The sequence below is a fragment of the Diadema setosum genome, chromosome 16, assembly GCF_964275005.1.
Source record: "Diadema setosum chromosome 16, eeDiaSeto1, whole genome shotgun sequence".
In the NCBI taxonomy this organism is placed as follows: Eukaryota; Metazoa; Echinodermata; class Echinoidea; order Diadematoida; family Diadematidae; genus Diadema; species Diadema setosum.
The window spans coordinates 14,740,974-14,753,128 of NC_092700.1; the positions used below are offsets into that span (position 1 = coordinate 14,740,974).

At 38.0% G+C, this 12,155-nt stretch overlaps 1 protein-coding gene across 1 annotated transcript in view; it reads left to right on the plus strand.

The window, feature by feature from the left end:
- LOC140240062 (WD repeat-containing protein 35-like) overlaps positions 1-12,155 on the plus strand; it is a 50,829-nt gene that overhangs the window by 17,469 nt on the left and 21,205 nt on the right. The window contains exons 11-16 of the mRNA XM_072319871.1: positions 4,656-4,716; positions 6,456-6,670; positions 7,724-7,887; positions 8,387-8,597; positions 10,088-10,216; positions 11,562-11,650. Coding sequence (XP_072175972.1) covers positions 4,656-4,716; positions 6,456-6,670; positions 7,724-7,887; positions 8,387-8,597; positions 10,088-10,216; positions 11,562-11,650 — 869 coding nt within the window. The remainder of the gene's footprint in view (positions 1-4,655; positions 4,717-6,455; positions 6,671-7,723; positions 7,888-8,386; positions 8,598-10,087; positions 10,217-11,561; positions 11,651-12,155) is intronic.

Below are 12,155 nucleotides of genomic sequence, written 5' to 3' on the forward strand. Positions count from 1 at the left end.
ACTTTTGGACAACCAATCATGTTTCATCATTCAAGTCATGTGACACTATGTTGAAGGACTCAGTATGGAAATTCCGTATGAACTTGGGGTAGCCCAACTGTGTCAGCTGAAAGAATACAGAATATCAGGGGAATCCTACTGTATGTGACACACTGCCAGAAGCTATCATTTTGAGTCCGTTATGCTCTGAAGCCTGATGTTTTGGGCATAATGTTGTTTTTAGAATTATTTTATGAGACAAAGGACTAACATTTACGGGGCTTTTGTCTGTCAAAAAGTTCCAATGTTTCAAACAGACTTGCTTCAACTTATGAACAGCAAAAGGAGAGAATAAAGCACTACAAGGAAGTTATTCTAAAGGCAAGTCACATGTATTGTGTGTTCAGTTGGTTTGGATGTAGTTGTGCTAAGTATTTATTATTTTGAACACTGATCATATTTACAGGAGAATTAGGGTTCTGTCTATCCTTGTTTGTTTGTTTGTTTGTTTGTTCATATTCCTCAACAAATCATTACTAAAAGCTGAAATGTTGGAAGATTCCAGTCATTAAATATAGAGATCATATCAAGTTTAGTTACATGTATGACAGAAATGTCCTTAAAACTCTTAATTATGCAGTACAAAATGTCAGGATTTGATTTGATTCGAATTTCATGAATTTTATGGTTGTCCCTCTGTGCCGGCATCAGGACCCATCTGATCCCATCCAGGTAATGTGTGTATTGCGACTAATCTCCCTCTTCTCACAGCTCTCTTTACCGCTTCTGTTCTGCAGTGGCAGTGTGTTCTAGAGAAAGACGAATTTTTCCCCATTCCCTTATCGTAGAAGTGTAGATTACTCGTGTATCTTGTAGAGCAGATTTCCCTCTCACTGTTGAGAAATATATTGCCCAATCTCTGTGTGTCGTGGGTTTCATGTGCAAAAAAAAAAAAAAAAAAAAAATAACTAAACTGAATGCATTCATATGAATGTTAGATTAGTTTTGCTCAGAAATGAGGAAATGACCTTTTATTTGTATTTTGTCATTCTGCACTGAAGCAGCTTGTGTGCTTTTGTTACCCATTGAGAGTAATGCTTTTGCAAAGTAAGTTTAGAGCTTGTGTTTACAGTGGACTCAATGTATGATGTTAGCTTGGATCTGACCGAATTGCTTCTAGTCCTTAACAAAAACTGAAATATCCCCCTCCCATTTTAAATAATGATATATCCCATATTTGTTTAGCACACTGCCAGGATATCTTATCGTCCATTCTGTCCCCTGCAAATGCCAAAGACTGTAGCAGAGAACACATCTTATGCAGGGCTCCACACTAACTTTTATTTTTGGTGGCCCAAAGGCAAACATCCGACCTTTTTTGGTGGCCCGATCAAGCCACCAAATTCTACATTCTGAAATTTTGGTGGCCCGACGTGCGTTTTTGGTGGCCCCGGGCCACCGGGCCACCGTTAGTGTCGAGCCCTGTCTTATGAATCAGGTTTTCTTGCCTTTCCATTTACAGTGACAATAAGCATGGAGATTATATGCTGTATTTCTCAACATGAGCTGCTAAAGATTCTTCATATCTTTCTTCTCTCCTAATCATTGTAGTGTATGTTATCTTCTGCAGAGTATATGATTGTGATATGTATATACATTTTTTAAATTTTTTTTTCATTATTATTACAGAGACTCCATCTCTCCCGTTTTCAACAGGAGATCTCCCGCCGAAAACCCATTTTTGCAAAATCTCCCGTTCTCCCGTTTGAGACTTAATTTCTCCCGCCCTGGCTCTGTGTCTCCTGTTGGAAAGAATTTCTTACTTATTGCTATTGTATGTTGAAAAAAATAAGCCTTAGATAGCACCAGAGAGCATCTAGAACCCTAGGAACTTTGCGCTTCGCACACATCAACTTGGAGTCGCCCGTTTGCTAGGGGTTTCAGGCGGGAGAATCTCCAGATCAGAAGGTGCTTTGGGTTGGAGTCTCTGTTATTATCATTATTATTATTTTTAGTTCCCGTGTGCCACTGGCTAGTTGTTAATGTCATGAGCCACAGTGCTGCAACTCAGAGATAGGAATGCTGCTATGATATGTGTATGGTAGTATTTCATTCTTAGTGATTTGTAGTCCAACTCCCTTTTTGTGCATTAAGTAGGTTTTAATAATATGACAGAGATGTGGTGATGAAAATTGCAACTAAACTAAACTGGTTATAAACCAACTGTAGGTGATAAATTCTGCGAAGCCCCATTTATGTCAAAGTGTGTAGAATCACAACCACAACAATGACAACCCCATCATACTCTTGCTGAAACTCAGGTGCACTACCACACATTATCTATAATATAGACACATGAGACCGATATTTGCATGTCATGTGTAAAGAATGATATGTCAGAAATTCAGGTCTATGTCAGAATTTTTCATACCAGGGTAATTACTATGTCTGATGTAAAGTTTTGCGGATTATTTTTTGTGTGATTTTCTATGAAACTGTTCTGTCACTCTGTGTTAGATGATATTACTTACACACTGTATATGCTGTTTTAGTTTCATGTTGTAGATATGTACAGCTAAAAGTAACTATAGATACTCTTCAGCATCTAGATTCTGGGGGGTGTTTCATCAATGTTTGTCGGAGCTGACAACTTGAATCACCATAGTAACAGTCAGTGACCAGAGCATCTCAGCCAATCAAAACCAAGGATTTTGCTGAAATTGGTCAGCGCCGACAGCTGTCGGCGCTGACAAGCGTTGATGAAACACCCCCCTGTTCATTACTTAGAGATTTCAGTCTTTAGAAAGCCTGTTTGTGTTACCACAAAACATTATCATTTATCCATTGGAAACCCAAACTAGAGGATTTTAGATTGTAAAATACCTTTATGTAGCTTCACAAAAGCTGACTTCTTTTACCAGCTGACTAATAACTTTGTTTCATTCCACAAGTAAAATGGCAATGGGTATACTCCTATAACTGTATATGCCATTATCATCCTCATTCTTATTTTTCAAGCATTATTTTTTTTTTCAGTTTAAATATCATGTGTATTTATTCATTTATTGATATATTTCTTATTCATTTATTCATTTTTTTTTTAAAGTAGGACTTCAGAGAAAATATCAAGGGTGGATAAATTTGAGTACTTGGATTCTTGATTAAGAAGCAAAGTTATCAATATTTCCCCTTTGAGATGATCAGCACATTGCTTTTGCCTTGTTGAAGGCAATATCTTTTACTCATTTCAAAATTTGCAATTATCAGTCGACCCATAAAATTCATGAAATGATATATTATGGTGTATACATTATGAGGTGCATTGTGGGGAAAATGGTTACCTTTGAGATATATGGTAATTTGTGACCTTGTCTTTTGCAGACACACTTGAGCACTCCACATTACAATTTGTGCTGAGTGAACCTTGTCATTAATATTTAGCAGAACTTACTTTCAGTTAACTTGTAACGTTTGAAAATATCAGTACTTCAAAAGTTATGGACTGTTTAAAGGATTAAGTTAATCATGGAACAATTTAGACTGTCTTCCTGTCTTCCTTTTTGCCATGCACGTGTGCAGAGTTGTGAATCAAACTAATCAGATATATACTTGGTGTAAGTATTTGCAGAGTGAATGCATAAATAAGTGTTTTACATGAATGTTTCCTTCCTCTTTCTTGGCTGTATGCTGCTATGTTTGTGCAATTCCTTACTGCAATAACCAAGCCCGATTGCAGATAGCATTGAGAATATTTTCCTGAGAAGTGAGGCATTTGAGTGCCTCAATGTCCTTCATATATTTCAGTAATGATGAAAGAGAGAACTGTTATCGTTAGCCTATTTATATAAGTATGTTTTTTTTTTTTTGTGAAAACATAAATGGGACCTGTTCAGACTTAGACTTGTGACATGGTAAGCTCCCAAAAGTTTGTTACCCATGTTGACATGTTGGATATTGATTTTTTGTCAGCCAAAGTTCATACAGTAAATTAAGTTAAAACAAAACAAAACCCACATATTAATAGCACAATGCATTTTTTGTAGCGGCTCAAAAAATTGGTGAACATATCTAGGAGAATCGTGTTTGTAATCTGTGTCATACATGCATCATTTCTTGTCATTAAACATAATCAAATTTGCAGTGTTGCACAAATAATCATGCGAGGTACTCTGTGTGACTTTAACCATTATGATTTTTGTTTTGTTTTGTTTGATAAATGAACAAGTTCCGTTACTTTGGAAACGCGATATGTTGTATTACCTCACGCAACATACTGAGAATATTAAAGGTCCAGTTTACCTTTGGGAGCAGTGATTTCAAAAATGTTCAAGATATCACATTTGATGCATATGTGTAGGTCTGTTGTATCACAAAACATCCTACCATGTAAAATTTTTGCAATAAAGCCTAAAATATGAGGAGATATCTGCATTTTTCTCAATAAACCATAACTGTATACGGTTTAGTCTGGAAGCATTCTTATTATAACTATTGTTCACATTTTGTGTATTTAACAGTACTTAACATCGATTATATGGATTCAAATTTTTACAGTGGTTGTTTCTATCCCTAACTCACATTTTAGAACTATTTTAAAGCACTAGTGTTGGGTTTTTGTTTCATCTGCAAATGGTAGATTATGCCTTTAAGTAATGATATATTATGTTCTATTCCAGTTTGTCCTCGTTCTGTGCAACTCGATTGGAACACCCTTGGAATCAAAGTACATTGAGATTGGTGAGTGCCAAGCAGTATCTCTCTCTCTCTCTTTCTCTCCTTCTTGCTTCAATAAACAAGATACTGCAGTCCTGAAACTATCTTGTCATGGAGTATTCCTCAACTTCTCATATTTGTGAAATTTCCCTTACATCCAGTACCATGCTGACATGTGCTAGTGTTAATAGGTTTAGAAATTATCACAAATTCTGGAAATGTTTGATCAAGATATGCATCTCAGATTGTTGATTATTTCATTTTCATTGTTCCCCCTTTGCACTCACTGTGCCCCACAAAAAAAACAAAAAAAAAACAAAACCCAAAACACAATTTTCTCACTTTCGAAATGCTATTATTAGTAAAGGCAGCTGAAATAGCATCAAAATGCGTAATATTATGCACCTTACCTTGACTAATGCACAAACTCACAATAGCAAGACAAGTGTCATTCAACAACATCTGAGAACCTTTCAGTTATGATAGTAATTGCTACGAGGAATATTCAAGGTTGAGTCTATTGCAAGAAAAAGTGCTTCAATTGTATTGCATAAGACCTGTCTTGCCGGATTGTGGTTGGTGCACCTGATTATGCAGAGGGACCACGTTGTTATTAATATTGGCAGTGTCATCTTTTAACCCTTACTGTGACTAACTGTCAAAGAATACAAGTTAATCCCCCTAAGACCTCTTGTGTCACTTTGGCTTTCCTGTTCGACATATCGCTATCCCTGAGTGGGCATGCTGCCTGTTAAACTACCTGGTAGTGGGAGTGCTGATGAAGAAGTTTGCAAGTTAAGCTATTGAAGTGTGTGGGCACATACATGTAGATGGAAAACAAAGAGGTGTATGAGCAAAATTTATGAATGTTTGGAAGAAATATTCCTGCGAGATTTGTTGTGTAAACTCATGAATCAGTGCCCAACAAACACCCCCCCCCCAAAAAAAAAAAAAAAAAAAAATCATCCAAGTGAGTGATTATGAAAGCTGTCCTCTCCACATCAATCTATACACTGAAGAGGTATTTGTGAATACTTATTAAGAGTTATACACATACACTGAAGAGGTATATGTGAATACTTATAAAGTTTTACACATACAGTGAAGGGGTATTTGTGAATACTTATAAAGAAGAATATTTAGACTCTTCCATTGTGGTTCCAGGGTTGGCCCTTGTAGACCCCCCATGAGGAGTTGAACCTGGCATTATATTCTTTCAAATTCATTCTGAGCAGATTTGGTAGGAATAGTCATTAGGGGAAAGGAATGCAGACTTAGTGAAAAGGTACATGGGGTCTTGGGACAGGTGTACTAAAAGTCTCACTATCCAGTTGTGCAGGTGAATTGTACTGATGAAGAATGACAAATACTGTATACGCCATATATTTCGCGAGTCTAAATTTTTGCGAATGAGGAATTCCCAGCGATTTCGCGACTGGTTAAATTCGTGATCGTGGAGTTCTGTACTGAACGGAGAAATGTACATGTGTACGTCACATACACATTGGGATCAGAGTCAATATTTTTGCATGTTTTGAATCTCGCAAATAGCACCTGACTCGCAAAATTCGCTAAAATAAAAACCTTGTGAAATGGTGTATACAGCATTTGCAGGATACCTGAAGATGTAGATACAGTCTAGTCATAGCCATACCAGTAAGGAGCACTGCAGTGACGTTGTATCGAGATCATACTGTATCTATCTTGGAGCTCAGCAAGTATCAAGTCACGTTGGCCTCCCTTGATTTGTTTGTTCTTTTTAGAACCACAATGCATTGCCATCACCAAGACCCATGTCATTGCCGCATCGAAGGAGGCCCTCTACATTTGGCAGTTCAAGACACCAAAGAAGATCTCGGCGATGGAAGTCAACACGGCAGTGGGGCGTAAGAAGGACAGCAGGGAGAGGGTGTACCATATTGATGACACCCCTTCAGGGGCTGGGGAGGGGATGCTAGACTTCAGCAAGGCCTTTGCTGTAAGTATGGTCTGTCTTTCTTATCATACAGACATAAACACACACAGACATCTCAGCAAGACACACTCTGACACATGCACATACACACAGAGACACACTCACAGACACACATGTACACACACTTGAATGACTTCTAGTTGGTCGGTCTTAAAGAGAAAATCCTTCCTAATAATACTATATTATGTTGCTATGTATCTTCTTATTCTTCTCGAGTCTCTACGCAGAATGGAATGTTAGATTCTTCTGATCTAATGTTGGATACACTGCCTGGCAAAAGGTGCCAGATCTTCTTGTGTGCAAGGCTCTGTTACAAAGAACAGCAACATCATAGAAGTAGATCTGTGAAAATGTAGGGAAAAAATTAGAGACATTAAAAAAAAAAGGTTATGAATTATGAAAGTTTAAGGAGTAAGACAAATTGGCAACTCTTTGAGGTCTAGGTGTTGAGCAGCTCTCCACTTGTTTTGTACACACAATTTCATCCTGATTTTCATATTTCTTAAATATTTCAGCACAGATAGGATGTATCCTGTGTGGAGGACACATACAAAATTATCACTCTACTGTAATTTTGTACCAAGAACAGGTCTGGAGAAAAATTTTCTTGGGAGAAACATGTAAATAGGTGAATTTTTGTTTACAAACTGAATTGAGAGTTAGTCAACAACTAGATCATGCAGAGTTACCAATTTGTCTTACTCAGTACACTTTTACAACTCATTTCTTTTTGGGACAGTTCCCCCCTGGACAATTACCCCATCCCCATCCCCATCCCCTGACCCTAATCCCGAAACTAATCCTGAACCTAACCCAAATTCTAACCCTTACCTTAATCCTTACCCTAATCGGTATTTAGCTGGGTTAGTATTTGTCTTGATACGCCATTCTGGATGTCCAATTTTTCCCTCAAATTTTCACAGAACTACTTTGAATTTTCTGTTTTCATACATAATGATGGGATTTCCCTTCAAGTGCAATGCCTATCTTTATTCAAGAAGGCTGTCATTAACAGATTAATTGAATTTTATGTTTTCTCCCTTTTTGGCCACGCAGCCCACTCGTGACCCAATCTGCTGCGTCTGTGCGTCCGACAAAGTCCTTATTGTTGGCAGGGAGTCGGGCACCTTGCACCGCTACTCACTACCCCATGTGGCTCTGGTCAACAAGCATGTGGTCAACTGCAGACCACATGCCCTGTCTCTTAACTGCACCTCCAGGTAAAAACTATCTCTCCTGGGAGTGGATTTGACTCTTGACTCTTCAGTTTATAGCTGCTCACACCATCACTTTAAAATCTGTTACGGACAGAGTTTGTAAATACATCAGGCATGTTTCTAATGTTTCTGTTTTTCTGTTTTCTGTTTCTTGCCTGACCATCAATATTCAAATTTTTGTATCAAGAAGAAATGTATCATAATGAGATACCTTTGATAATTCAAGCATGATCCGATCAGATTTTTAGTTGTGGCCCTAAAGGTCAAATGTCAGCATAATGTCAAAGGTTCTTCAAGTGTGTGGAGAGAAGACAGAGTTGAGAAGACAAACACTAGTTTTAAAGGGAGAATCCCAATTTGAATATTACTGAAGGGACTCGTATTACTTGCAAGGTGAGTTGACAAGGGTCATTTGTTAGGAACAGGCATAAAGAAACGCTGACAAGTATGCATGTCATATGTACTCTGCTACTTTCTGCATCACAACCCTCCATCCCCACAGCCGTGTGGCGATCATCGACATCTCAGGCATCCTGACCTTCTTTGACCTTGACACCAAGTGGGTCAACCCTGAGGGTCAGGAGGTCATCGGTCAGCCGCTGAAGTTTGAGCGCAAGGATGTGTGGGACATGAAGTGGGCGGAGGACAATGCAGAGCTCTTTGCTATGATGGAGAAGACTAGGATGTACATCTTTAGGAACCTTGATCCTGAGGTGAGTCTTTGACTGATGTTTCTTTCTCCATCCTCTCTAACCTTGTTCGTTCCCCTCTTCCTCCTCTCTCTCCTCTTCCTTTTCTTCCTTCTCCCTCATCCTACTCTCTTCCCCCTTTTCCTTCTTTTTTTCCCCTCCTCCATCACTCTCCCCCCTCCCTTTCCCCTCCTCACCTTCCTCTCCCTCATCTTCCCCTTTCCCCTTTCCCCTTCTATTCCTTCTCCTTCTTTTCCTTCTTCCTCTTCTCTCCATCCTCCTTATCATTCCTCCTCCTTGCACTTCCTTGAAATTTTGTTTATAGCTGAACAAAAAGCAATACATACAAATAAAGATCATTTTGGGACCTGAAATTTTACTTCATCATAGCAAAATTGCATCATAGCTATGTTTGTTGAACAACTTTCCATAATGGCTTTCAAATAGTCTTGGTTTGGTCCTTCATAGGCCCATTATTACCTTTGTGTACCAGGACTACCATATGTCTTCAATAACAATTACAGTTGAACCTCTATTATCCGGCCTCCCTTTATCCGGATCTCTCTATTATCCAGACGCAATCTCGCCGTGATTTTTTTAAAAAATAATTACAGGAAGAAAGGGGGATTCCCAACTCCTTGAGAACTCCTACCCAAACACACATGAATTACATATTACTTCCAATATGATTAACATACATTGCATCAAATTTCCTTCCAAATTGCTTACCTTCAGACATTTCAACATCCCGAAACATCCCCAAATGTAACAATGAAAAGGTTGCAGTATACACATTACTACATGTGGTACTACAATGGGCTACATCAGTACATGTGTATGTATATGTACATGTATAAAGCATTGAGTCTCCTGTATCCGGCCAAATCCCTTATCCGGATGAGCCCCGGTCCCGACTTGTCCGGATACGAGAGGTTCAACTGTAGATTCTTCTGAGTATGTGAAGAAAGGCATATTTTGGTCTGCTGATGACAGAGAAAGATGTACCATGTGTGGTGTTTTCCCTCACTGGAATTCACAAAGAAAAGTCATTCCTCTTCTGCCATAAGAAAAATAACAAAAATTGAACTTATTGGTAGAAGTGCTTGAACTCAAAGTTTAGGTGGGATATTGATTACTCATCAGTATTGTCTGCGTCATGGCAGATTCCAGTAAATTTGGGTAATGTTTAGGGTGGGTTTCAAACAAATACTTCTGTTCCTTGGTTCTTCATGTGTTGTCTTTAGTCTTGTCATTTTCATTGCTCATGTCTTTTTTAGTACAGACCAAGGTTATTCAAATTCATGAAATTCTTCCGTCGAGGTGTTTTTTCATTGCAACTGATTGACAAATTGCCCTACATCGACTCAATAAGCCCTGAATTGATCAGTGTTTTAGTAGTAGCCATGATAAAAATCATGGGCGTACATACTCGAGCAGTGAAGTTTTTTCAGTTTCCATGTGATTATCCAGCTGGCGTCAGTCCAAGTCCTCTCTTGTGTGTTCCTTCCTTCCAGGAGCCCATTGTGAGTTCAGGTTACATCTGCCTGTTTGAGGATCTCCAGATTAAGAGTGTTCTTCTGGATGAAGTCATGAAGGACCCAGAGCACCCTGGCAAGGAATGCATGGTGGACCTTGACATCAAGGTCAGTACTAACTCCACTTCAAACCGCTCTGCCATGTCATGGACTGCATAACATTATACAGATAATGACTTGTTGTTCTGGAGGAGGGAATATACAGAGTGTTCCATCTAAAGGGTTAAAAATCCAATTGAGGGATATTTGAAGTTGCTGGTTCCATTTGCATCACATGTAATTGGTCACATAGTTTTTAACATATGATTGTGTAGAGCACAACCATTTGTTCAAGTTCAAGTTCAAGTTCAAGTATGAATTTATTCGTTTTTCCACAATAAAATCATACAGACATAAATCTCACTTTCTTGAGTGACAGAAACAATGTATGTAAATTCGTACAAAGAAACCAACAATAATGAGAAAAACTAATAGTATCAATACATTGCAATTATTGCAGAAGTATCGAAAATGAAAGAATTGTCAATATGCACTGTGTGAAAAAAACGGAGGGACCCACTAAAAAGACAATGCTTGTAGAGTGTGGGCCCCTCTTGTATTAAAAACTCAATGCAAAATTTGACTAAATATAGCAACAAAGCAGCACGAAAAGTTTGGCATAAAAAGTTTAGCAGCCCACTAAGAGACAGACGGACAAACAGTTACACACAAACAGTTACACACAAGACAAACGAAATAATGAGCATGAGACAAGACTGGGACAGCAAGAAGACTACTTATAGGGAAGAAAACTGACTTGACGACACGACAGGAAACAAGACTACAGCGCGACGAAGAGGTAACAAAATAGACAGGAGTAAGCAACAGTAAGCAACAGAGACAACGATCCTCGGAGGTTAGAGGAAGAAAGAGAAGAAGAAGAAAAGAAGAATATACAACAAACCCTTCAACTGCGAGGTATAAATTAAAGAAGATCTTATCATAATCAAAGCTAAGGCAAAAGTAACAATAATGAAAAAAAAAACGGCAATAAAGATTTTGCGGACGGGAAACAAAATAAGCCTATGAACTAATCTGATTCAGGGGGTCGTCGTTATAGGATTGCAAAAGAAAAAACTTCAATCTCCTTTTAAAGGAGTATATAGAGGGAGCAAATTTTCTATTGATTTGCACTACAAATATTATTGTTCTAGCTGTTAGATACCATTTGTCATTTGTTAACATGCAAGATATTTTCCAGTGGGAAAACATAACAGAAGGTTTTGGCCTTGATAGAACATAGCAAATAGTGACATGATTAAGTTTATCCATTGCAAATTGGTAATTGTCTAGGCCAAAAGATAATGAATCTTTAATGTATACACTGGCCATTTGCATTCTAAATGAACAGGCTACAAATATCATTTCATAATTGTTGTGGTCTTCATGTGTTGTTGTTGCTTTGTCTGTGCAGAGTCTTCGGGACACCAGAGATTTGCTGGAGAAAGTTGGCATTGAGGATGCAGCTCAGTTTATTGAGGACAACCCACACCCAAGACTATGGTTAGTGATAGGAGGGATGTGAAGTTTGTAAAGGACTATGCTTGGATTGTCCTTTAAGAATACACAGTTGGCACAATAGAATGAAACAAAGAGAAGCTCATAAAGTTAGAGGTGTTTGATATAATAAATGTCCCTCATTGCTTAGAGCAACTGTAAAATACACTTGAGAGTAGATGTTTATTTTCACCTTTCACCTCCATGTGACCCTTGTAAGTCACGTTAACATCTACATAAAAAAATCTTAGACTGTGGATAATATTCCTGAGGATTACTTTTGTAATTGAAGACCATATAAGGATGTTCTATTTCAGATTTTAGGTGATACAAAACCGAAAATTTGCTTTAAACCAGTTAACTAAATAAGCTTACAAGTAGATATTCAAATCATCCATGCACAAAAAAACAACAACTGAGAAATTTGAATGTAGTGCCATATAAATTTCATTCTCTACTACATATTTTATGTGATGTTGTTTAATCATTTGTTCAGATATCTTTATGTCTA